The 26825-nt window shown below is 41.5% G+C and overlaps 2 protein-coding genes across 4 annotated transcripts; one reads left to right on the forward strand and one right to left on the reverse strand.

Moving 5' to 3' along the window:
* The first annotated feature begins 6615 nt into the window (after positions 1-6615).
* Positions 6616-12797, forward strand: LOC115744416 (translation initiation factor IF-2). The gene is made up of 5 exons (XM_030679587.2): positions 6616-7421; positions 7509-7834; positions 8063-8212; positions 8622-8807; positions 12433-12797. The coding sequence occupies exons 1-5, from the start codon at positions 6755-6757 to the stop codon at positions 12511-12513; spliced, it is 1410 nt and encodes a 469-aa protein (XP_030535447.1). The 5' UTR covers positions 6616-6754; the 3' UTR covers positions 12514-12797.
* Positions 12798-13432: 635 nt separating this feature from the next.
* LOC115744417 (protein BREVIS RADIX) lies at positions 13433-18430 on the reverse strand. Of its 3 annotated transcripts, none has more exons than XM_030679589.2 (6): positions 18356-18430; positions 16502-16652; positions 14575-14975; positions 14268-14397; positions 13787-14175; positions 13433-13609 (listed from the first exon to the last, which is right to left on the reverse strand). In XM_030679589.2, exons 2-6 carry the CDS (start codon positions 16619-16621, stop codon positions 13531-13533), a joined length of 1119 nt encoding a protein of 372 aa, XP_030535449.1. In that variant the 5' UTR covers positions 16622-16652; positions 18356-18430; the 3' UTR covers positions 13433-13530. The 3 variants fall into 3 exon arrangements, with proteins under 3 accessions (XP_030535449.1, XP_048141803.1, XP_030535450.1); XM_048285846.1 differs by lacking the exon at positions 18356-18430 and adding an exon at positions 17012-17026; XM_030679590.2 differs by lacking the exon at positions 18356-18430 and having other exon boundaries at positions 13787-14169; positions 16502-17005.
* Positions 18431-26825: the final 8395 nt, after the last annotated feature.

Here is a 26825-nt window from a genome sequence, read left to right on the forward strand (position 1 = left end):
AACACTTTCTTTTGGATATTTATTCTGCTAGAAATGCGTTTTAAAGTTGATAAAGTCACTTATCGAGTTTAATTTGGACAGGTGATGACATTTGAAAATGTACGGTATTGTCTTTTAAACTCGAATCCCGAGACAAAATGTAAGAATAGATAAATAAATATATCTATGTAGGGAGACATGTAATGGGATTTTTATTTTCGAAATGCCTTTCTCAACTATAGTGTTTCCTGGCATCCAACCAAATAATTGCTAGAAAGGGCAAATTCCAATTGTTGTTGTGTCACCATCTTAATGATGTTATGCATCCTTTGAACTTAAGGATTGTGCAGGCTGTGGGTTACCACCCCCGCAGTAATTAGCCAACTTATAGATCGATCCTAGATATTTATCGCACTTAAGTTGATGTGGGATCGATCTTGATTTCAATTTAATGCTACTCCTTTAGTAGGGCCTTCAAATGAGTCGAATCGAGTTGAAAATTATCAGACTCAAATTGGCCCATTTAACCAATTTTGGCCCAATTATATACAATATACATTTAATTACTCATGCCCAACCTAATTTATCCTTGTGTAAAAACTTAAAAAAATTGTGAGCATTTCACGCGAGCTTGACGCGGTACTAACTGCATCGTTACCTTGCAAGGCCTATCTAAGAATTTATTTGCACAGGGTACAAGTGTTGATGACAAAACACGGCGACCGCAGCAGAGTCCCGAGGATTTTTTAGACACTGCGACGTAGGACTTGGACAACGGCCGCGAGGTCGAATTCCAACAAAAAGAGCGAGAGCGAGTGGGATAGAGCGGGAGGCGAAGTTAAGGTGAGAATGAAGCGAAATGGTCACAGATGCCATGAAGGAGAGAAGGAGTGGTGCAGAAGACGGAAGCTGAGGCCACTGCAACGGTAGCTCGGCCGTCGCTCTCCGGAAATTCTGTCGACGGGGGAGAAGAGACTAGCCATAGCAAGTTAAAATGGGCTAGGCGTGTTTGCTTTTAAACTTTACTCTTTTGATTACATGGGCTGAAAGTTGGGTTTTGAGCAAATCCATTTATTCTGAAATTTTGTTTTCATAACCTGTTATGGTCCACTAGCAAATCTGAGTTGGCCCATTTGTCACATACATTTATAATGTATTAAAACATGGGTTAGTGACCCATTTTAACAGATCTTTTCCTTAGTGATCGCATTAGCATCTACTTATGGGGAGCTTCAGCAAAATACCTGCGATGTCATTTTTGAAATCCCTCGAATTTTCGATTAATGTGAGAAGACGAAGTCATTTTTATGCAAGAAATGCAGATCCGTTCTCAATTTCGAATAATCATTTTTGTGCTCCCTCGAAAGGTATTTTCATGCTCACTACGGACTTCATCGCGTTTCAATATATGTCCAACATTAACATTCCGGAGATAACACAGCATATACAGATGCATCCCCAGGGCCTATCATTGCTAGGACTGTCAAAATGGGCAGAGACTCATTTCTTAACCCCTATTCATGTAATAAGTTGTTATATGGATTTAGATTGATAGAGCATGAAATAATATAGGTATTAAATTGGTTCACAATTGGTGCTTGCTCGCTCCGTACTCTCGTCTTAGTTTAGGTATGAGTTTTTCTAAATATGGTTAAATATCAAAGTGTTTTATCAATATGAGTCGGGTCATGTATGGATCACTAGATTTGTATTGAATGAAAATTGGTCATATTTTCGATCCGACTTACCTATCTTATTGGTATAATTCATTGCACGATGCCTCGTGATATATGAAGTAAAACGAGTCCCTTCCCTTCTATTTCGCGTACTTCGAACTTGATGTGATCTCTTGGTGAATATACAGTTGTGCAGATCATTGAGTTGTGCTGGAATATTTCGTGAGAAGGTAATGTCATGTTTGCCACTTATTGTGAAATCTAGTTAATACATGTCATGTCATGCGTTTCTCACCGGGGGCATACTTATTGGCTGCGCTTATGCATTTTGCACGTGTACGTCGTTATTGTCATTTACTTATATGTGGCCTGAAATTGGCCAGTATTATAGTCTAAGATATGGGGATAAAAATACTAAAAAGTGTCAAAAATTTTATAAGGCGCTCACTTCGGTATTAAAATTTTCACAATGTTAGACGACGACGGCGTCGTTGTTGCTTTTGCCATAGCGTTGTTTCTCCTCCTATGCTTCTTCTTCTTCTTTGCCATTTTTCTTCCGTCTCGGCGGCATCGACGCTTACCTGGGTAAAAGGAGTCGGATCAAATTACTCTAGAAAATCGAAACCGATGAAAAAAAAATCGTAAATTGAGGTGAGCTGAAATGAACGAGGCTTGCATCTTTAATTCGGAGAGGATCTCGGACTTGAGGAAATTGGCCACTCTCATCTTCGTTTTCCAAAGTCGACATGGAGGAGGGTCTTCCGATTTGGGAGCGATCGGGCCGCAATTTTACCACGCCGGCAGTTAGTCCGATCGATTGAAGTCCCCACCGAGATTCGGTGCTAGCGGATTCCCGCGGTTTTGGAGGGGAAGAGTACGGTATTGGGGGAAAATCCGAAATAGGGTTTCGAATTTGGGAAAATCACATTAAGATTTCAAAATTGGACAAAAAATTGTAGATGGCGTCGTTTAGGGGTACATATGCTGATTGGACAAGCTGTCAAGCCACGTTGACCGGAGAAACTCATAAAATATGGCCATGTCGGATTTTCGGCGATTCAAATCAGAGTTGACACCGAAGTGATTATTTTTTTAAGTGGCACTTAAACAATTGGGAAAAAAAAATTGGAACTAAAGTGCACCGTACGAAATATTTAGCACTTTTAGTGTCCTTAGATGCAAGTTTTGTCCTTTAAGGCTCCGTTTATGTAGCGAAAAAATTGACATTTCTAAAAGTGTTTTTTAAAAGCTCATTTAAAAAAAAAACAATATTACGAGATGTTTGGACAAAATATGAAAATGAATTGAAAATTATTTTCCGTCACTTGAAAAAAAAATTATTTCCCTAAATAGACATGCACTATTTTTTTGGCGTTAGTGACTTAGACACAACAACCGGGGAAGTGAGTCCACATAAGTCAAGCTCCAAACGTAAGGGCAGGTGCTCAAACTTGGGACCTCAATGCCTAGGCCCGATTCATGGAGGCTGGGCTTGAGTCCGCATATGCCGAGCCCAAGACTCTAGTGCTCATGCCCAAGCCTAAGTCCATCGAGGCGGGGCCTAGGTGCGAGGCCCAAGACCCCAATGCTCGGGCTCGAATGGACCATGTGTTCGAGTTCGGGTACTAGACCAAGCCTCTGTGAACCCGAGCCTAAGCGCTTGGGAGTCGAGCATGGGCATCGGTGTTAGGGACTCGGGCCTAAGCGCATGGGAGTTGAGCATGGGCACCAGTGTCGATGGATTCTAGCCGAGCATTGTCGTTTTGTGCCCAACCTTCGTGGACCTTAGGCCTAGGTGCTAGGCGCAGTTACTAGGGTCTCAAGCCCGATCTCTATGGACTCGAGCATGGGCACCAAGATCTTGGCCATAACCTCTGTGGATTTGGGCCTAAGCGTCGAGGAACTAAGCACGAGCACCGAGGTCCCGAGCCTTGTCTCTTCATACCTATGCCTAGCCTCGATGGACACAACCCCGGCCTTTAGACCCAAGCCCGTTGCCAAGGTTTCGGGAATGGGAGTTGGAGATCTCAAGCATAGAGTCTCCGATCAAAGTAACAATGTTTCGTCATATTTCGAAATTTTTAAAAGAGGAAATCATTTTTCCAAACTTAAGTACAGGTGAAAATGGTGTAAATCGGTTAATACATCATAGTTGGCTCATGAAAATTATTTGAAGAGAAAAGTGCATAAATGTGAAGCCAAAAATAGCTTACCTTCACCTTACCAAAAAAAAAAATAAAAAAATAGCTTACCTTCAAAAGATAGTATAGATAGTATAAGGGTATGACAAAAAAAAAAAACAATAATAACATAAGGGCAACTTGGGAAAGTTTAAAGTTGAGTCAAAAGGACTCTTTGGCTAAAATATAAAAATAGATAGACGAAAAGAGAATTCCAAAAAATGAAAGAGATAATCAGTTAAATTACGCACTTCACCATGCAAAGAAAGGCGGAACCTCTAATGCTTTCAGAATACTCTTAAATTCACCGGCACGAGTCACATCAAATTTAGATCCTGTTTGGTTCAGCATTTGGTCAAGGGACTTTGAGAAAATGCAAATACCTTTGGGCTAAAGGCCTTTTTCAAAATGCAAGTAGTGTTTGGTAAAATGTATTTTAAAAATACATTTGGAAAGTAACTTTGACGTAAATGTTGTTTGGTGAAAAATAAACTTTGTAAAATATTTTTTCTTTTTGAAAAAAGGCAGCTGCGGCGGCAATCGGCGGCTACCGGGGGAGGCTAATGGGCGGCGGTGGCAAGCGAAGGTGACAAAATTAAAATAAAAAAAATTAATTGCATTTCGTTAAAGTCTTTTAGCCCAAAGTACCTAGATGTACTTTGAGCTAAAGGACTTTGGAGAGCATTTGAGATGCAATTGCATCTCCCCAAAGTGAGCCAAAAAATGAATTAAATATCATTTGCATTTGGCCAATGGACTTTAGAGCCATGATGCTCATTTGTAATGCTGAATCAAATAGGGCCTTAATCTCCCCATCACTTTCCATTGCTCTTGTTAGAGCAGCCATTAAATGGCATAAAGACATATCAAGTGCTAATATTTATGTACGACTCTCACTTTGATACTAATATTTTTTTTAGATCACTTAAGCATTAAATCTAGTGCCAACGGCGAGAAATTCCGACGACTTCACCGGAAATGACACTTAAATAATCATTTTTTAAAAAATTGGCACGTAAACAATCCAAAAAACTATCACTTTAGTACAAAATCGGAGAAATTAGAGCCCCGATGCTCATTTGTAATCTTGAATCAAACATGGCCTTAATCTCCCCATCACTTTCCATTGCTCTTGTTAGAGCAGCCATTAAATGGCATAAAGACATATCAAGTGCTAATATTTATGTACGGCTCTCACTTTAATACTAATATTTTTTTTAGATCACTTAAGCATTAAATCTAGTGCCAACGGCGAGAAATTCCAACGACTTCACCGGAAATGACACTTAAATAATCATTTTTTAAAAAATTGGCACGTAAACAATCCAAAAAACTATCACTTTAGTACAAAATCGGAGAAAAGAGATTACTATAATGCCAATAAAGAGAAATTCCGGCGACCTCACCGGAGTTGATACTTAAATAATCGTTTTTCAAAAAAATTAGCACTTAAGTTATTGAAAAAAAAAAATGGCACTAAAGTGAGCGTCGTATACAAATATTGACACTTAATATGTCCTTTTGCGGACATTAAACGTACCGGTTCTATATGGTCAATACAAACTAACTTGTAGATCCTCTTCATCTTTCCATTGTGACCGTCCGAATTTTCAATTGGATTAACGCAAAAAATGACCCAAAATTTTGGCGTCGCTCAATTGAGAACTTAGCATATTATTTTGGCCAATTGAGGATTTTAAAATCTCCCTTAATCCAGTTCGAGCTCACTACCCCGTTTGGATTCGGGTGTTCAACATCCGGGGCGCCTCATGTGAAATATTTAGCCATTTGCCATGTGTCATTTCTGATACTTGATTCCACCAACGTCGAGCTCGAAATGTGATGATGACTTCACTTAAGACCTTAAATCTCCGATTAATCACAGTAAATCTTAACTTCTCAATTGACCATCGATGTACATCGAAAAACCTTTTTTGAGTCTTGCGCGCCGTCCGAAATGCCGAAATCTCAAGGACTCGAGATTATCTCAATTTTTGTAGTTTTTGAAGGCATCATCTTCCATCACCAGGTCCCTATTTTTTAGGGGTGAGCATGATTCAGTAGTAGAACCGAGAACCCGGAATCGAAACATGTAGGATTCGATCTGGTTCCGGGTTCATGGTAGGCTCCATGTTTCAAAAATTGAGAAATCCATTCCAACGGGTAGGTTTTAGGTTCCACTACCTAGAACCCGAAACCCGGACCTTAAATCTTGAAATAAATTTTTATATTTTTCTTGGTATATATTTTTGCATGATCCTATAATTTCTATGGCATCTAATGATGAGTGTATAATCTGGAACCAAACAAAATTTTAGGTTTCGGGTTTCAAAAAATGATAAACGTGTTCAAATGGATTGGTTTCAAGTTCTAAATGTAATCTCTACTGAAACTAAAACCACTCACCTTTAATTTCTCTTAGATATTATAGCGTTTACTCTTATTTTGCTTAACTAAAAATGAAAAAATAAAATAAAATAAAATAAAATAAATTGATAGGTTCTCGAGTATTCTGGAACCGACCCTAGAACTTGTAACAAGGTAGGTTCAGGGTTCCAAGGTATGACAAGTAGGTTTCATGTTCTAAAAAATGAGGAACTTGTTCTGACGGGTAGGTTTCAAGTTCAAGGTAGAATCCGTAAGGAATCCGGAATCGCTCACATGTACTATTTTTCAATCAATTTGTTGAAAAAAGGAATTTAAGAGAAAAGAAAGAATTTAATATCGAAGTGAAAACATAAACCTAGAAATCTTCACACAATCAACAAATTTGATTGGTGTCGACGCTCGAAGAAGTCGGCGGTGGTCAAGAGTTAGGAATGCGAAACAAATGATTCTGGCCACTGCGCTCTGCTAAAACCCAGCAGCCGCGGCCAGATCCGACGCTCTCCTTCTCCAGTCTGATCACCATATCTCCAAATGAGAGGAGCCATTGGAAGAAGGCTCCCTAACTCCTTCACCCCCTCCTCCTCCCGACACTCCCTCCTTCCCTTCTCCACCTCCTCCCCCTTCGGCGGCGGCGGAGGAAGAGGACGTGGCCGTGGAAGTGGCGCCGACGGCGGCCCATCGCGCTTCGACTCCACTCCCGGGACACCCGCTTCTGGCGAGGCACCCGAAGCCGCCGAGCCCCCGTCGCCTCAGCCCCAGCACCATCCTCCTTCGTCTGGGCTCGGCCGCGGCCGGGGCAAGCCGCTCCCTTCGTCTCCGATCCTCCCCTCGTTCAACGCCGTCGTGTCGTCCATCGGCCGCGGCCGAGCCTCGTCGGCTTCGCCCCCTCCGCCGCCGGATTCGGCCGTTCCCGGGAAGCCCATCTTCTTCCGGAAGGAAGATGGTCCTCCCCAGTGGGACCCCCCAAAACCTAGGTCACCTTCTGAGTTTGCTGGGGCGGCAGGCGGCGGACGTGGTGCCAGCGATCTCCCTTCCAGTATAAGGTCGGTTCTACAGGGTGCCGGCCGCGGGAAGCCTGTGCCGAAGCCGGGCCCTCAATCCCCACCAGTGCAGGAAGAGAACCGGCACGTCCGCGCACGACCGCCCTCGCCCCCACCCCCGCGGATGGGTCGGGAGGAGGCTGAGAGGAGGGCTTCAGGTGTCACAATTATGTCGTCCTCATGATTTGGTGATGACAAAACCTGTAGTTGTTAATTGGTTGCTAACTTGTGTTTGGCAACTTCAGGCAGAGGAGACCGTGGTGGTCGCAGTGGAGGCAGAGCCGGCCGAGGCAGAGGGAGAGGGTTCCGGGCCGGCCGAGGCAGGGGCAGCTTCGGTGGAAGGGGATTTTTGGGGGACCGAGCAGAGAGAGGGCAGTTCCAGAGGGACTCCGACGAGGGCCATGGAGCTGGGCTTTATCTCGGGGACAATGCGGATGGAGAGAATCTGGCCAAGAGAATTGGGGCTGAGAACATGAACAAGTTGGTCGAGGCCTTTGAAGAAATGAGCGAGAGAGTGCTGCCTTCCCCAGCTCATGACATCTATTTGGATGCTTTGCATACCAATCTGTTGGTCTGTCACTTCTCCTTGCCCTATAGTTTCTCTGTTCTTGAATGCATTTTCTAATGCAGAACACATATAACAATCCAGCTACATGTGCGCGTGGAAATTTATTGTTATTAGAATGTTTGTGGCGGAAGTCTGCTATATGTGTTCACAAGAATTACGAGCAATTTGTAGGGAACTGTAACTGAACTTGACATTATTCATAAGTCCTACCCTTCTTTTTCTGGATTTCAGATTGAGTGTGAGCCAGAATACTTAATGCATGAATTCAGTACGAACCCGGATATTGATGAGAAGCCGCCTATTCCTCTTAGAGATGCTCTCGAGAAGATGAAGCCATTCTTGATGTTATATGAGGGAATTCAGAGTCAAGAAGAGTGGGAGGTAATGCTGTTCTCCTTGTAATAGATATTTCTAAGTTGTGTTGTCCATTATTGATGTTTGGGGCTGTTAGAGATTGGGACGGGGATATAGGCTTGTGCTTTTGGTGATAAAGTTAGCTGTAAGATGCTTCAAGATGTGGGATCTGCTTGTAACAAGTATGATAACAATGTATTGGAATGCATGGTCAGATTGTCTTCGTTATGTTTTATTCAAACTGGTAATTGCATGCAGAGACTAAGGATTGACTTGATACGTTGTTTCAAAACCCTGCATTATATTATCTACCTGCTGTCTGCATCCTTCTCTTCCTCATCGGTACCTATTTGCACAGCTCTCAATGCTCTGAGAAAGGAAATGACTTAGAAATTCATTGGCATCCTCATTTTCTTTTTCTCTTACTTGTTTGTAGGAAGTCATGAAGGAATTAATGGAAAGAGTTCCATTGATAAAGGAGATCGTCGATTACTACAGTGGACCTGACAGGGTAACGGCCAAGCAACAGCAAGAAGAGTTAGAAAGAGTGGCCAAAACTCTTCCCCAGAGTGCTCCTAGTTCTGTGAAACGGTTTACTGATCGGGCTGTTCGCTCTCTCCAGGTCAGTGCTTTGCCATTGATCATAATTCTATTTATGTTGCTGTACTGTGGTGATTACCTTCTTGAATGAGTAGCCTTTTTCCATTTTGTCAAGAATATTTTGCTTGTTAGCAAGGGAAATCATAGAGATGTTTTGTAAATCTCCTGAGCTTTGGGGTTATTGCCGATGTGTCCCTGAATTTCCGACCGTTTCACATTACCCCGTGAACTTTCATTTTGTGCAGCATTTAACCCCTGTCAATTTTTCTGCTTTTTCCAAAGATATAAATGTACTTTTCTAACGCTGTGTGCGATGGTCTTACATGATAGATTGAGTCAAGAATAAGAATAGAAGAAAATTAGATGAGAACAGAAGAGTTCATAGAGTAGAGTTGAGAAGAGAATTAGCTTGTAGCTATTTCATTCATCAGGTTGCGGAAAACAGAAAGCCAAAGACAAGTATATAGGTTCATTGAGCATAGATCCCGAACTCCTCTATTCTTACATCAAAGTTGTCCTGAAATGAAAATGTGAGTAATGGACCGAGAGAACTGCCAATGGACTGTAATAACAACAATAAGTGAAGATAGTATGTGTTGGGCTATCTTTCCTTAAGCAATAAGTGACCCAAGTCAAACTAGTCCCGTTATAGTCCCATCCTCTTCTATGCAACCTCGAGGCTCAATCTGTCTTTAGTCTTCTTATGCTTTTCTTTGCACGTGACAATAACACAAATGGTCAATAAACTTTAGCTAAATGAGAAATGTGATCCTTGAAACTTTTAATTTGTTCAATGTGGTCCGTGAAACTTTTAATTTGTTTGATGCGGTCCATGAACTTTTGGTACATGTTCAATTCAGTCACTGGACTATATGAAAATATTTAATGTTATTCCTGAACTTGAATTGGTGGAAGACTAACATTGGATTTTTTCACATAGTCTAGGAACTAGATTGGGACCACATTGAACAAATTAAAAGTTCAAGTATCACATTGCACATTATGATAAAATTCGGGAATCATATTGCACATTTGGCCAAAGTTTATGGACCATTTGTAATTATCTCTTCCTTGCACAGCACATTAAGACCTCTACACTGTGTCAAGAGTCCAAAACTAGTTCAATGTGCCTTCTAAAGTGATTCGACTTGGTGCTTTCTGCTATTAAGAATTTGTTTGACATATTTTGGTTGCATATTGGAACAGTTGGAACTTTGATAGTTGTTTCAACTTGTATGCCCGTGCATTGTGCTAGGCAATGTCAGCACTGATGACAAAGAAAAATGTTTTTGATAGATGCGACGTTCGCCAACAAAATGCATGAAATCGAAACAACTCTGCATGATGTGCAACCAAAGAGATTCGTTGTTCCTGACCTTGCTTTAGGTGTCATGGAGAATTGTTATTCTCCCAATTACTATTTTTCTTCTGGAAGAGAACTTCTGAAATGTGCGAAAAAAGCATATTTTCAGAAACTGAGTTAGGTGAAAAGTTGATCGCAATGGAGATAGCTATTAAAGAGACCATATATTGGATGAATTGAAAATGGATTTCTTGGTTTCTGTCTCCAGTCTTCATGTATGAGACACTAGTTCTTCAAAGATGTCAGACGTCTCTGTATTTCCTTCGGACTTTCTTTAATTTTTTACTTTGTTTAGATGGGCTCTTAATTGGTCTAGATTTTCTTTTTCCCGTTTTGCTGGTGCTCTCGAACCTTTAGACCCGTAGAACTAACCCCCACCCCACCAATTACCACCAGGCCCACTCTCGTAAGGTCTTGATTGTGATCTAATTGAAGACTGCAAGTTCCTCACTAGTCTTTTCTTCATATGTGTGAAAATCAATTTGACAAAGATGATGATGTATAGACATCAGATGGTGCACCTTCATGACGATAGACTCCTACAAAGGTCCTTCATGATCTCTAAAGAAGAAAGTGTTACGAGCTATATTTGTAAAGGACATGTATCCCGGCACACTTGGCTTATGAGGAGATATGGAGGAATGCTTAATGAGTTTTCAATCAATAGACTTTAGCCAAAATACAGTGTTGTGATGTGCCTCTATGACCTGGTGATGGATGAACTCACTCGGCAGTGAATATTGTTCCTTTTGTTCTTCTTTGGGATGATGTTGTCTTTGGATAAGACTGAAATAAATAGAAGATTAAGTCGCGTTAGGAATTTGAAATTATTAATTCCTCTACTCAAGATGAAAGTTGAGAAACTAGATGCCACCAGAAATAGGCAAGAATAAAGTAACTGTGAAATTGGGGTAAGACACTAGTATTTCAGCAGTCTAGTATCCCTAGTTCATCAACAGATAGAGATGGAAGGTAATGGTTAGCTTGGGTTAGATATTAAGTTGAGGGACAGATAATGGAGACATGCCAATAATTATGATTTTCTCATAAGACTAATGGAAAGTGTATCAAAATTTAAAAGGGACAATATGATTACATCTTTTTTTCGTCTTCTGAGGGCAAGTAAAATGTTCAGGGTTTTCTCACTGAGGCCAAAATCTTATGAGTTCCGAGTTCTAATTGGAATTTGCGGAACCCCACACTCAATAAAAAGTCTTTCTTGGATTTCCCAATGCCTTGAACTCCAAAAGGCCCTATTGGAGACATAGCGTACAGGGAAGGAGAGCACACTAGCTCGGCACTGCTGGATGCTTTTTGGTCAAAGAGAAAGTAAGAATACGGGGAGCATCCTCTGAAGAATAATGAGTGATTGGGAAAATTTGCCGTCACTACATTTTCAATGATTTGAGGGGAGCGTTTTGAATTTTTTGGGCATGTAAACAATGACCGGCAGGATTTTCTGGTAAGGATGCGACTGTCTGGTGGAGATCCAAATGAAAAGAAGAAGAAATTCTAAATGCATACATTGAAATACTAATCTTACGGAGCATGTGGTTCTTTAAGGTGTAAATTGGTGCTTATGCAGTGCAGTCTGTAGTGTTGTATCTGTCCATCCGACGCATTGTTCTACTCACATTGGCACTGCTCCTGAAACTGGCTAACTGGTCCTACCAAGAACCAAGCATTGGGCCATTTCAGTTTTTTCACCATCTGAGCAGTCTCTTGGTTGAAAATGGATTGACAGTTTTGACTACTATTAGCTCTAATGGTATCATAACGGAAGGACTTCAATGATATTCAATCCTAAATACAACCTGAAATGTGGGCCTGGATCTGAATGTCACTGAGACTATCGTTTGGATCTTATGCATTTTACGAATTAAGATTTTTTAGGTTGGCTGCGCGATTGTCGGGATCTAGAATGTACACTAAATGTACATTTTCATAATGTACAGTGCATAGTCACGGATGCCCCTATTTGACTGTGTGGTTCATGATTCTCGAAATAGAAGTTGCTTGCTGTTTTAGGTGAAAGGAAAGCACCGTTGAGTAGGGGAATGATTGAGGCAGTCCGAAGCTTGTATGAAGAGTTAGCATTTGGTTCCTCCTATGTTATTTTCATGTGTCAACTGTAATCATGTGTGCTGTATGTTGGCAAGTCAAAAAAGTTCTATTACACTGGAAACATTATCTGAATGTCCGTGCACACGCATTTTCACTTGAAGGTTTTAAAATGTTACATGCAACGGTCTTTTTCTTTTGATGATGATCGTCCGAAATGCAGAGTAATCCTGGGTGGGGATTCGACAAGAAATGCCAGTTCATGGATAAGCTGGTGGGGGAGGTTTCTCAGCAGTACAAGTGAGACTCAAGAATATACTGAGGCTTTTTCGCTGTGCTTGATTTCTGTCACCGAGTTGCACCAGTGCGAGTTCTTAGTCAAAGTCGGGCTAAAAGCTAGATTTCATAGTGAGGATTTCTTTAATTTTGGATTTGTTATATGGGTTAACTTTATTTCACTGTTTTCAAGTTTAGACCAAGGTTTAGGTTAATAATAGCTGCAGTGTGGCCTTTTGAAGTGAACTCCTTGTGATTTCTGGAAATGAACCGTGTTATGTTGCAAGGCGCGAAAAATCATGCTCGCAGTCCCATTTTGTAGGGTCGGCGCTGTACCAAGTCTTTGATGGCAATTATGGACCCATGAGATGGCTTTCCCGCACCGCTAGCACAGGGGCTCTTCCAATGTATGCGTGGATAAAGGAGTCGAGGTATTTACCAAAGGGGATTCAATATCCGGTCGATGCAATTCAGAGGAGAAACCGGCTTTCGCAAGTACTGAGAAATTGCAAATGGCCAGGGTATTATTTTGTACGCTGCACGGCATGGCACGGCAGGATACGACAGTCCGGTCCAAGTGGAGCAAGACATCATTTTACATGTCAATTTGTCAAAGATTGTAGCATTCGGATAAATGCCAATCTGCTCGAGTCTGCAGCATTCAAATGATCAAAGAAGATGGCACGTACAAAGGCCGTAAGACGAAACAAAATTCATGGAAAAGAACAAAAGAATCAGAACTTCCGATGCTGGCAACAAATATGAATACCAATATCACTAATTCTGTAGCATCCCGAGTTACATTCATCCGCTGAAAACCCGCCCCCGGCAAGAGAGAAAATGGCGGTCCGACTCTACAACCGTCGTCCCTGGATCGATGAAGAAGGCAGAACCATGATCATAACTCTCAAGAAATATACCGAATGAAAGAATTTTAAATTTTTGTGAGACTACTTCCGATCTGATCCGCTCCGCCTGTATTTCATCTTCGACTGCAACTAACTATAGAAACTGTGTAGAAGGGGAAAAAAAAGGTTACTGGATTTCATAGGTATTGAGCTTGTATTCTTTCTCTGTTTTCTTCCCACCACGTCTTCGCACGAACTTCCCCGAACTGTTCGCGGCTGCATAGGGCGTAAAGCGAGACATCAACTATTGTTACCACCACCGAATAATCGCAAACAAGAATAGGATGAAGCTATGCCGTTTAGCCATTTCGATGGCACTAACAGTCCGGGACATGAAATTAGTTAAGATTGCAGTAAAAGAGAAAATCAGCGCTGTCATGAATTTCTTGTTACCTGAATCGTACCCGCCGCAGTTCCCTAGTTCCGTCCACAAGCTGCCTAATGGTAATGTACACACCGGGCTCGTCCTCCTCGATCCACTCGGTCTCCACTTCGCTAGCATTGCTGTAGGAAACCGATGCCTCGTCCCTGGATGAGGTCGTGGTGCGAGACGCCTCCATGTAGGCCATCTCACCCTTCCCGCCAGCTGCTGCCGACCCGTGAGCGCTGGACCCCGCGTGGTAGTGGCGACCACCTAGATCGGATGGCTCGGATGGCGGGAAGTACCCTTTACTGCCCGTGGGTTTCTGGTGACTCCTCGGCGTCCACTCTCGGGTTGCAGTCGGAAGCATCGGGCTTTCCCTCGCAGATCCTATCCTCGAGTATGATGAATCTCTCTGAAACTGAGAAAATTGATCTCTTAGAGATGAAGGACAAATATTTTCAATGTAGAAGCGAATTGAGTAGGAGTCGCAACTCTTCTTCATGCTAGTACCTCGTCCTCAGATCGCGCCGGAGTGTTAAGAGCTTGCCGGTTGAATCTCTGGACGTTGTAGAGCTCCATGATCCGGTCATAGTTCTCCGCCCACCATCGCTGCGCTTGCCACTTGTCGAACATGTCACGACTAGAAAAATTTTGAAATCCATGACAACGTTAGTCTCCATTTTCAGCAAAGATCACCAGTAGTTTTCGTACTCGATAAAACAAATTTGAAGACCGTGTTCTGAGAGAATGAGTCCCAATTCTAACCCAAGCAAAACATCAACAACTGAAGCTTAAGAATTGCCCTGCCCATCCATACCTGAAGCGGATTCGCTTTAGATCGTTCCCGCCATTAGGCAGCGACTCGAACGTTATGTGTACACCGGGCTCGACCTGCGCCATCCATTCCTTGGACTCCTCTTCCTCCAACACCACGTCAATAGACTGCGCCGAGACGGATGCTCCTCCTGGAGTGCGGTCTCCACCGAATCCCACAGGGATTCTCGAGTCCATCCTCGAGGTGGGATGGCGGCCGGGACCTGTGAAATCCCAAGCGGGCGTCGAGCTGGAGCTCCCGGCTCCCATGAACGGATACGGGACACCCTCCGAGACCGTGTCGAAGTCTGAAAAACGCCGATCGCCCTTCTTGTAGCTGGGCGAGCCCGTGCAAGGCTTGCACTGACGATAAGCCCCGGAGAACTTCAACGCCATATCCTTAATCTGCAGAACGCCGACCACATCAGAGGGACGTACGCTGCGAAATTTAGCCATTTGATCCGACATGAACATGACCCTCGATTGTTGTTTGGTCGACTAATTTGACTGTCAAATAGTGACATGGAAGTGAATCTCGTTCTTGCTTCATTTTGGCGTTTATATGGACAAGAATTCTGATGTGGGTCACAAGAAAGAATAATGGGGAATTGTACAAAATCCGTCACCGCTTTTGTCGGGCCAAGTGCAGTCCATGCTTTGACCAACATGTTTGAATACACAATCATAATCAAAATGGTTTTTTTATTATCACCCACGATAAATTTTCTGGAAAAGAGTTAGTGGGTGAATGGAATCATTACAAGATTCTGTTCCGGCAATTCAGGATTCGATTTGCACTAAGAAAAAATTGAAAGCGTCGGAGACAGACAGCATCGAATAAGAAAAGGAGATTCCGCAAAGTGACATATGCTTCTCGGATCGTCATCGAATCATAATTTAGTACTCCAGATTTCGTTAACAGCGCGACTATTGCAGAGCTGAGGTTGAGTTGTCTTCTTCCTTTTTTCAAATTTTAGTTTTGACAACGAAATCCACAAAGCAGTATTTCTAGATTAACGTCTACTCAGACTCGATTTACGGCATTCACAAAGACATTGAGAGACTCATCACAAGACCATAGAAACACAATGAATTGGAATGAAAGCTTGACACATGAAGGATCGAATATGATGTTTGCCTAACATCAAAATGTTGCGGAAAGAAAGACTTCTCCATCATCCTTTTTCTCCAATCGAAATATTTTCATTAGAGACTATAATCTTACGATGTGGCTCAATCCCATGATACAAGTACATGGTATGAAGAAAAGGGAACAAAAGGACTAGCGGAATTCAAATTAAAACTGAAGTCGAACGGCGCAGGCAAAAGGGCTAGTTGGTACGTGACTATAGTACTAAATTATCAACACACACCAAAAAAAAAAAAAAAAAAAAGACTGTGGACGTGACGATAATAACATGTCAGCTGTACAAAAAGGAATTGGACAGTGTACCACACTCCTACAAGATCTACCAACGACCTAAATTGAATGCAATTTCACCAGCTTTGACATTTGCACGTGTGAGGTAACAACAAAACACCAAATAATGCACTAAGTCAGAGTATACACGTAGCCATGCAAGATGCCAAACAGCGGGCCCCACATGCACCAGCCCCTTTAATGAGGCCAAAAAAAGAAAAAAGAAAATTCATCAAGTGTACCAAAATGTGACACAGTCTCCGTAGCGAAATAAATTTATATTAGATACCGACGTTCGTATCGATGCGTAATGTGGTTTAAATGATTTTTCGTAATACGATCGCGAGAAAGGTAAATTATTGTTTTTTTTACGGGGATTAGAAAACGGCCTATTTTTTTAAATGGACATGATACTAATTATATTTTCATGAAAGAGGACAAAAAAGGAAAAAAAAAGGGAAAACAAGTATAAAATCTGCATTGAATACAGAGGGAGAGGGAAGAAAGAAACCTGCGTGGTCAGGCTTTTGACGGCTTCTTTGGAATTCGGGGTGCCGCTCCCACGCGCCGCCGCCCCTCCGCCCTCTTCGCCGCCGTCGTCCGCCTTCGTGCAGGCTATGCACGTGAACATCCTCGCTCGCTTTCGCACAATCAATGACCTCCTGCATGTTTTTTCATTTATTTCGATCAGCTCTCCTTTTTCTTTTGCTCCCCCCCGCTTAAAAAGAAGAGAGCTTTTTTCTCTCTTTTCGCAGTAGCCAAGGCATGGGATTGGTGAGGAGATTTAATGGGTCGCCAAAAGCAGCAAGGAACTGTAATTAGAGCGTACGAAAACTTGCTCTGTTCGAGGAATTTGATGGTACTTTAAAGGAAAAAAGATCGCAGCTGAGCTATGTACGATAATGCCCCTTTCAAGTTCATAGTGAACATCAAAGTCTTGTCTTATGCGCGCTCTTTTTGACGAGACTCGTGAGAACATTCTCATTATCAGATCGATAAACAGAGGCAAAACCCAATCCACCAAGTTTGAACAGGAAAGTATAATTTAAAACTCGAATGAAAAGTAAAAATGAAATTGACAAAAGGGGGTAATCTGAAAAGGTAAACTAATCAATTTGTTTGAATCTATCATATTTCGCGACAATCTCCCGGTTAAATTGACCAGATTGCAAAGAGAATGAACTGGGGGGGGGACAAAATGAGAAATTGAGAAGAAAATTGGGGGGGTGGATCAAAGGGGAACTGTGGAATTCAAAGGGCTGGTATGATCAAGGGGAACAGATGGGCAATGGACAAAGTGTAAAGGGGGAGGAGAGGGAACAAAAGGAAAGATTCAAAGGGGGGGGACAAAATGAGAAATTGAGAAGAAAATTGGGGGGTGGATCAAAGGGGAACTGTGGAATTCAAAGGGCTGGTATGATCAAGGGGAACAGATGGGCAATGGACAAAGTGTAAAGGGGGAGGAGAGGGAACAAAAAGGAAAAGATTACTCGGGATCAGAGAAGGGGACTACGAAAATGTTCTTTTTTTATTTATTTATAAAGAAACAGAATTAGCTGGTCAATAATTGAATGAGAAAAGGCCAAAAAAATAAAAAAATAAAAAAAGTGACTCATTAAGAGAGAGAGAGAGAGAGAGAGAGAGAGAGAGGTGCGTGCGTGCTTTTGTTTTAATTGAAGAGACACCCCAATGAAAAAGAACCGAGCAGATGGAGAGAGAGGCTGTGTTAGGAGAGCCGAAGTTTCTGACAAAGCCAATGAAAGAATAAGGAAAAAGCGAGATTTTTATTAATAAAGATTTGATTTTGATTCTTTTATTGAATCGGCCGCTTCTTTATTTTTCTGCTTCCCCTCTTTCCACAAATGAACACAAATCTCAGCCCTCCAAGGAATTGCAAAAGCGACAGATAAGACAGAGAGAGAGAGAGAAAGAGGGACATGAAAACAGGGGAAGAAGAGAGAGACGGAGAGAAGAGACGATAGAATCTCTTTTTCGTGTGGGGGGCGTGGGGGGGTTTATGGATGGACCAGCGAAAAGAAAATTAGAATTTTAAAGAAATAGAACAAAAAAAAGAAGGGAAAAATATTTGTATGGGGCGCAACAGAGAACTCAATGCGTGGGCTTGGTGTGTCGAGGACCGAAAGCAACCCATGAATACAGAGGAAAGACACGGTGAGGGAAGGAAATGTCCGAATCGTTATCATTTGTAAGATGAAATGCAACACACAACGTGGGCAAAAAAACAGCGTGAGCAACATCCCAGTTTCATATTGTCTGGTTTATACATTTTTATTTTATTTTATTTTATTTTGTAGATAGCAGAAAAGAAAGGGATTGCATCATTCACTGTTCGAAAATGACTCACCGAAGCTAACGGCAGCTGTTCCTGTCCTTTTCTGAGTCTCTCGCTTCTTTTCTCCTTTCTTCCTCTTCTTTTTCCCTTTTCCGCTCTCTCTCTCTCTCTCTCTCTCTCTCTCGCCCGCTCGCTTCAATGGATCCGAATTTTGGAAGCTGAAAACAGAACCGAAGCATGAAGGTTGAAGTATTCCACAATCAGTAAACAAGCTCTCTCTCTCTCTCTCTCTCTCTCTCTCTCTCTCTCTCTCTCGCACGCTCGTCCAACAGCCGAAAAGAAACACAAAAGCAAATCGCAAGTGAAGTAAAATCGTACTCTCTTTCGAATCGGGGACATGTGAAAATGAATACTGAAGCAGTTCAAATCACGAAATGGGTCTGAATCAAAATCGACAAAAGACACAAAAGAGCACATTATGGTAAACCCCCGTTTTGGAGTGCCAAAACAGAGCAAGCGACTCATTACCTTCAGCAGCACACTTGGGAGCCCTTCTTCTTTGTCTTCTTCGTCTTCTTAGTCTCCTCTCAAATGAAAGATTCAAAAACAACTTCAAAGTCCGAGCGGGATCACCGCAAAGAAAACCCCCCCTCCCCGTGGCCACACACGTAGTGGGCAATCGAAATCACCTCCGACACTCTCAGTCTTCCACAAGCACCCAAGAAACAGACCAACCCAACTTCGGAGTCCGAACGAACCAAAATCGCGCCCGATGGAATAACGAAGTCAAAATAAGACAAATATCCCAGAGCGAGATGCGGGACGTTTGTTTTTTCTGGATTTCGAACGAGCGAAAAAGGAAATAAATTTCCCTCGTTTTTGTTTTTGGAAGCTCTGGATTTCTCGAGAAGAGAATCCTTTTAAAAAACGAAAAAAGAAGAAGAAATCATCGCAGACTGAGAGTCTGAGACGCAGAGAGAGAGAGAGGGAGAGAATGAGAACAAATCGGGGAGGATAGAATTTATACAATCCAGGGGACGGGGGCCCGACGGCGTCGTATCAATCGCCGTCCAATCCGACGGAAAAGCTCACGCCAGTGGGGAAGTGCTGAGACGGAATGGGGACGGCACAGTCATCGGTCTTGGACGAGGCGGACAGGGAGGGTCCACATGTCGAGGCGATGTTTTGGTGAAAGGCGATCTCTTACGTGTGCGGGAAGTAGATGACATGGCGCTCTCCGATTGCGTCCTGCGTGACCTGGCGGAGGAAACGGACGGCTGTGATTGGCTCCCGGAGTTTGATGGTTCGTGGGTTTGACCCGACCAGGAACAATCCCATCAAGTTTTTTTTTTTTTTTCGCAGGACACGGATTTATTTGCTCTGGTAGGTGAAGCTTTTTAAAGGGGGAATGTTGGGATATGTTTGCAATTGTATACTCAGAAAGTTGGAATTAAATGTGTACTCGCATCAAGTGCAGTTGAAGAAATTTGAACTTTAACTTTAATCAATATTTATAGGGTCACCTTCACGAACGAGCCCATAATTCCTTTCTCATAAAGGGGGGCAAACTTAAATTTTTAGGTTGAATTCGTAACAAATACAATATGAGAAAGCGATTTTGTGAACTTCTCGATTACTCTAGCCATTCCGAAAATTGAACGCGCCCTAGATAATATATGTAGTTTAAGCTCTTGCAGAACAATACACCCCATAAAAAGGCTTGTTTGACAGAATTATACCCTTCAAATAGGTAGGTCTAGTCGAAAATGATCTAACTCAAATGGACTTATTTAATATGTTCCGATTAGGGCGTGACCCGACCAAATCGAGAATTGGTTGAACTTGGTTTGGTTTTCGGGGCTCCGGTCCTGTTTTTGGTTCGATAAAGTTAGAACAGATTTCAATCGGTTTGGTTCTTGGTTTCAGGGGGACCGAACCGCCCGGACTAGATCGAATAATATTTAATCATAAATTTAAATCTAAAATGTTTAGGATGCTTAGTATGAATTTCGGGTTTTGTGATGACGCGATGCAATTAATAATAGGTGGTTTGATGTATTTGTCGTTAACAAAAAAAATCTAATGACAAATCACAAAAAAAAAAAAAAAAACGACCGGTCCGATTCCCAGTCCTTGAAATCGGGAACCGATCATCCCGGCTCCAAGGTGAGACTCGATTGGAACATATCACCCTTAGTTCTAACCTATTTTTATGCAAATGCAAATCCAATGATCCATTCCCATACTCAACCCACACCTAGCCCAACTCATATTCCTAGACACTTCTATATTTAACCCAATTTAAGAAAACTCATACCCCAAAAATGAGGTGAGAGTATGAGCGTGGCATCGAGTGAGGGCGAGAGAGAATGATGAGATAGTCATTAAAGTGAGTTGGGTCTATAAAAGTACCACATTCACGACCCATTTATGATCCACTTACCTTCCTTATTATATTTAACCCAATTTATGTCCCATTTGTTGGATATAGCTAATCCATATAACAAACCAATCCATTAAACATGGATTTATGATTCGTTTTGATATGTATGGATAGAGTTAACACAAAACTATCTATCAAGAGAAGAAAAAGAATGAAATCAAGTAAATATGAAATCCGGAGTACATGGCTGGCAAATGGGCATCTACATGCTATGTAATGTGTGGCAGAATGTGGTGGCCAACCCATTTCAATTCCTTCTTGGCAGAGAGAAACACACTGGCAGAATTTAAGGAACATCATTGGGGCCACCCACCTTTTTTAGCCATTACTATCACATGATATATTTGTCGAATATCTATTTATTTTTTGTTCTCGTTTGGCGGAATATCTCATGGATGGAACTCCACAGATTCTCCTAGCAGCAGAATATATCTTGCTTTCTAGACGAAGCCCTAGACCAGAAGATTTCGTTTACTTGACATGCAACACAAGGAAGGAACTTATATCGTATCTCGAGGCTAGTCTGGTGCTTACTTAGTCAGGTAATCTTCATTATTCAAAACAAATTAAAAAAAAAAAGAAAAAACAATGGAGAGATTTGGAATGTGGTATGTTATGTATATAATGATGAGAATTCATAGATCGAAAGCGAAAAATTAAACATATGTTCATTGTTGAAGGACTAGATGGGAAAGCGATTTAATCATTTATTAGAAAGTGATAGTGTTCTTATAACCCGTGAGGAGAAAAATAATATCTAAGCTCTTTCTCTCTTTTTTCTCGTTGTTTCTTTGCCAAACTATCATGTAAACTTGGAAAGATAAGGAAATGATCACCCCCATTAGACGATTGTTGCAGGGATACTTCTTTAACTTTTCTTTAGCCTTGAAAGAATCGGAGAGAATTTATCACAAGTGGATGGAAAATTCAATGTCTACATTGTTGAGTATATCTTAGAATTCTTTTTTGGGTATTCGACTCACATTGAGCTGACACCCCAAGCCCCGTATGGAGCAGTGCAAATATTGTTTTGCTCAAGTTATTAGATTTTAAGAAGAAGAGGCAGAAATAATCTTAAGATTTTATGAGCCATATTTTGTAATCCTTGAATTTTCATAGTGGGCTTTTCCATGATATTAAGTTTCTGCATAGACCATTACATACATAAAAACACCTTAATAGCCTCGATTTTGATGATTGCGATTCTCTTGTCCGCATAATTGGCGGTTGGCGTGACTTTGTGGCATTTAGAGAGATGACCAATACAAAACCAGTACAAAATGCAATAGAATGATGGACTACCTAACATGATTGGGGATTCGTATTAGTCGAATTGGTTCCATTCGTTGATCAGTTTTCTTCCCCCTCTCATCAAATATAGATCTCAATCAACCAAATAGACTTGCTTGCGAAAATGGGTCTATCCAGAAATAACCCTAAGATTGGTGGGTCGATGATCAACTTATATTAAACTAACGAAGAAAAAGATGCCATGGCTCGTGGCCCGTAAGTACGTAGCAATTAAGGAACTGAATTTTTGCATGCATGTGGCATTACGTGGTAAAGCTAACCCTAGCTAGCTAAGCTACAAATCCTCTCTCTCTTTTTTTTTCCAGCCTAAATCGATAAGGCCATGCAAATGAAGGATCGTTAATCTCTGTGCAACTTTTTAGCTGTCCTTTTGCTTACTCTTTTGATTAGAGTTGTTTTCCAACATGCTTTTGCTTTGGGACAAAATCTTTGGTAGGTTCTCCCAACTACGATACTCCCATCTCTTCTCTCTCTCCTAACAAATCATTTCATCGCTCGCATGGCAAAACACGTCGATGTTCAAAATGCGAGCAAAAAAGAAAAATAGGAATGTTATCGAATGTTCAGAAAACGTTTAGTGATACATATATTTCGTTTGAACTTTACGTATTCAATATAAATTAAGCTCGTCCTATCCATATCGATCATGAGCCTTACGCTTAATTTTCGCCGATTTCCACCCGAATTCACTAATGTATTTCTCAACTCTCATGTGATTCATCTTCTTTTTCACGAAAAAGAAAGCTTGCAGACTCTCCTTTATGGTCAAGAGCACAGAAACTCCGAAAGCAAAGAGGAACACATAGAAACTCTCCATGATGCCTGGCAAAGTACTGCTTTCTGCCAACCCCAGAATGTAAACTTGCATTACTTCAGCAGACAATGATCATGTCCCAAGTGCATACCGAAATTCAAATGCAAAACTATCCACAACGGAAGAAACGCTTACACAGCACACTGAGTAACCAAGACCATGTTCCGCACCCGACCAGTCTCCTTCCCAAAAAAAAAAAGAAAATTTTCTCCTGTCATGTTTTATTTTCCTTAGTTCTGACGTCAATAATGTGAGAAGCACATGGAATGGTCCAATACAAGGATAAAGAGAGCGAGATTATTAGGGAATATAGAAGGCGGAAGAAGAGGAAAAGTTTGACACGAGCCTCTGAGGAGAAGGACCACCGCTCCTTTAAAGAATTATACCAGATTTGATGTCCAAGAATTCGTGCATGCAACATGGTTGGTAAGACTGACTGAATGGTCCAATCCGACTGCACGGGTGACCACCAACTATCCCCTACCCCCACAGGCGAGCGTGATGGAATGGAATCAACAAGACAAAGCCGATCTGTCACAAATCCCATTTGGATTGGATTTTGTACCCCCCAGATTCCCAAATCTCATCAATCAAAAAAACATTAATTTGCCACACACACAGTGGAGAGAGAGAGAGAGAGAGAGAGAGATTTTATTGTTATTTATAATCTTGAAAAGCTATTGTCCAATCCATTTTGGTTTTTAATGTTGAGTTTAGAATTGTTGGTAAAACTAAAATCACAGGCTTAAGAAATAGAAATGATGTGTGTATACAGAGGCTCAAGACATGCCAAAAGAGGAGGTCTGAACGACCTCACATTCCTAGGACCTGGCTTACATATCCAAGCAATGCAGGGCTAGTCCCTGTCTAAATGTCTCCTTTTTCTTTCACAAGTTTCTAAATTATGCCAAAAATTTAATGTTAACAGTGATGTTAAACTTACGGGCTTAGGGGACCGTCCCATTACACATCAGTCAAACCATCAAAAGGAATACTGGTGTGCAACTACCACCTGCTGGCTCTTTAATTATGGTTTGTACTTATAAATCACTTCACAAAAGTCTCTCGTCCAATATAGATTTTGAGGTATCATGAATAAAATTGAATAATGCAATCTACTATCATATCACTAGGTCCGCCCGATACAAGAAAAACGGTCGAAAGTTAGAAAAACAAGTCCAGTTCGGCTTTGATTTGCATAGCAAATGCACACTTGACATGTACACACTCGATCATAAAATAGATTTTCAAAAGCATGATCAATTTTGTGAATTGGGCCATGAGAATAATCGATGAATGTCGGGTAAATCAATATTGATTTATCTCTCTTTTCTGAGTAATGTAGGGCAAAATAAGTTCTTGCGCCAACGGTTGGTCGTATGAGCTCAATGTTCCCACTTTTGTCTTCTATTCCAAGAAAAACAACTCCATGCGCTTAAATTTTACCTTTTCTCTCCCCACTTTTTTCCCTCCATTGGCGCGACGCTCTCACCAGACTAAGAAGAAAGAGAGGCAACCCCCAGACAGTGGGTATGGCATTGGTCAGAGAGCTCAGAGATAACATTAGTACGGTAACCAGACAGATTAGCCCGTTACTACCGGCTATGACCGGTGACTAAACGAGGGGGGTCGGCCTTGGGCAGTGCGGAGTTCCTCAGAGAGATGTTGCAGGTTGTTGTGGGTTGTCAGTGAACCAAGCGATACCCAAATCGGCTTTGGCCAAAGAGATATCATCGTGGGCAAGCCAAGCCCTTCCCCCTTGGTCGTGCTTGTGTACTGCTTTTAGTAACTTTAAACCACGCACACACCCTGCTTGCTTTATTCCTGGGGCTAACCTGGCTTTAAGCAAAGAATGGTTGGGCAAAACAATTCAAGTTCCCCCACTCCCTTTCTCTCTCTAGAATCGCCATGTGTGAGGGGGATGGGGGAAGCAGAGCTTTAGCAAAAAGAGGGTTTTGTCATATAAGATCTTCTTAACCAAGAAAAGCACAGTCAAGGTCCAAAGCAATTCCCAACCCCCCTCCTCCACTCTGTTCTCCCCTGATTTCTGTTCCTTTTTGTATTTTTATTGGGTTGCCCCTCTTTTTGGTTGATGAGATGATTCACGGGCATAACACCCAATAATTCAAACGCAGACTTCTTTTTTTTACTGCATTTGTAACACCTCTTTAGGCGATGTGGCAAAGAGCAAAAGAACCATTTCCGAAAGAGCTCTTTTGTCATAATTTATGACACATTATGAGCTGTAAGATATGCAGTGCCATAATGCTGTCTTTGGGTCGATTTCTTTCTCTCTTTTTTGGCTTATTGGGATGAAAAGAAAAGGGTCATTTATAATTTATTGTCTAGAGCAGTTGTTTGTTATTTAAGGGAGAACAGATCATGATTGCATCTTAGCATCAACGGGGATAGTTTGGTACTTAATGGCCAGACAAAGCATTTAACCTTAGTGCAGTACTTGGTTTTGATTGTTTGTCAATCATAGTCCTGAAGAAGATGACAAAAGTTGTTTTGGAGGGAGGTTGGTTTTTGTCTGTTGGGGGGGCCTCAGGTCCAAGTTAGAGAAACCACACACACTCTCTAAAATTTGGGATTTTGGTTGCCTGTTGGCCAAGAAGCATTTAAACAAGTCTAATCCACCAAATGGTGGATTAGACTTGTTTAAACGTTGGGAATGTTCTGTTCTGTCATAAAATAATGACGGGCGACTTTAAAAAAGTGATTAAAAAGTCATTCAGCAGCAATCAACCCTCTCCGAAGGTTGGCCCCCACTCCCCAGGACCAAAAAATAAATAAATAAATAAATAAAAATAAAAGAGAAAATAAAAGGAATCCTCTTCAAAGGAAAGGAGATCTAATCTCAATCCCCAAGTCCTTCAACCTTTCCCCATTTCCAAGGTTGGATTGCCCACCTTTTCTTCATTACACTTGCTTCTTTTGATTTCTTGTTCCAGATTTTGTCTTAAGGTGGATTAAAAAAAAAAAAAAAAAACAGGACACCCAGTTCTTACCCGTGTTAAAAGAAGAGACCAGGTGTGTTCTTGCATGCAATCCAAGCTTCTTCCTTTTTTTTCCCCCAACAACACAGCCGTACCACATCTTTATACGTTTGGATGGAATCAAGCTGCTGCCATACGTGAAAACATCACTCATTGTTTTCTTCTCCTTCTTGTTGTTCAAATTAAAGGACTTTTTGTCAACATCTTATTCGTGCAAGAGTGCTTTAAAGCATTACCTAAGTGGATCCCTGTCGGCCGTAACACAAACACAAATAAATACAAATTGGAAAGGATGGCAATGATCACAAACCATGAATTTTAAATCTTTTCTTTTTCTTTCTTTTTTTTAATGAATTCGTCGTAACTCATAAGTTTAGCAACTAACAACAGCAAAAAACGTCTATAAGCAACAGGAATTAGAGAAAACAAAAGGGGCAGTCAAACTCAAAACCTCAAAACTTTTGTCTGCCAAATTCCGAACGTCTCTAATTGTGGATCAATGGAGCGAATCATACATGTAATGGGTTGAAGTGTGTTTTCAAAACAAACAATAGAGTGCTTTTATTTCATCCGCATAGGATGGAGAGGAAAGTGTGAAATGCTTTATTAGTTAGAAGGCTTTTTTATAGTCTTTTGTGTTAAATATGTCTTGAATTTTATATACCCGGTCCGGTTTATCACTTGACCCGACATATTTTTTGTGCGGCCCAAAAAGTGGAGGAAAATTTGAGATTTGGTTCGTGACTCGAACGGATTTGCATGGGGGTTTGGGGGCAACGCCCGAGAAAAAATTTTGGGCCCTATTTTGTACTATGGCTAGGGTTTCTTTGCTATTGGGTATTGAGGATTTTCCTTATGTGAAAGACTAGTGAGCCGTGTGCTTTTATTCGGTCGACAAGACCGACTTCCGTAATCTGTACTCTCTTTGATCATAGTGGAATTTCGTTTTGCCTCACCCGTGGACGTAGATCACCT

The sequence above is a fragment of the Rhodamnia argentea genome, chromosome 9 (genome assembly GCF_020921035.1).
Source record: "Rhodamnia argentea isolate NSW1041297 chromosome 9, ASM2092103v1, whole genome shotgun sequence".
Lineage (NCBI taxonomy): Eukaryota > Viridiplantae > Streptophyta > Magnoliopsida > Myrtales > Myrtaceae > Rhodamnia > Rhodamnia argentea.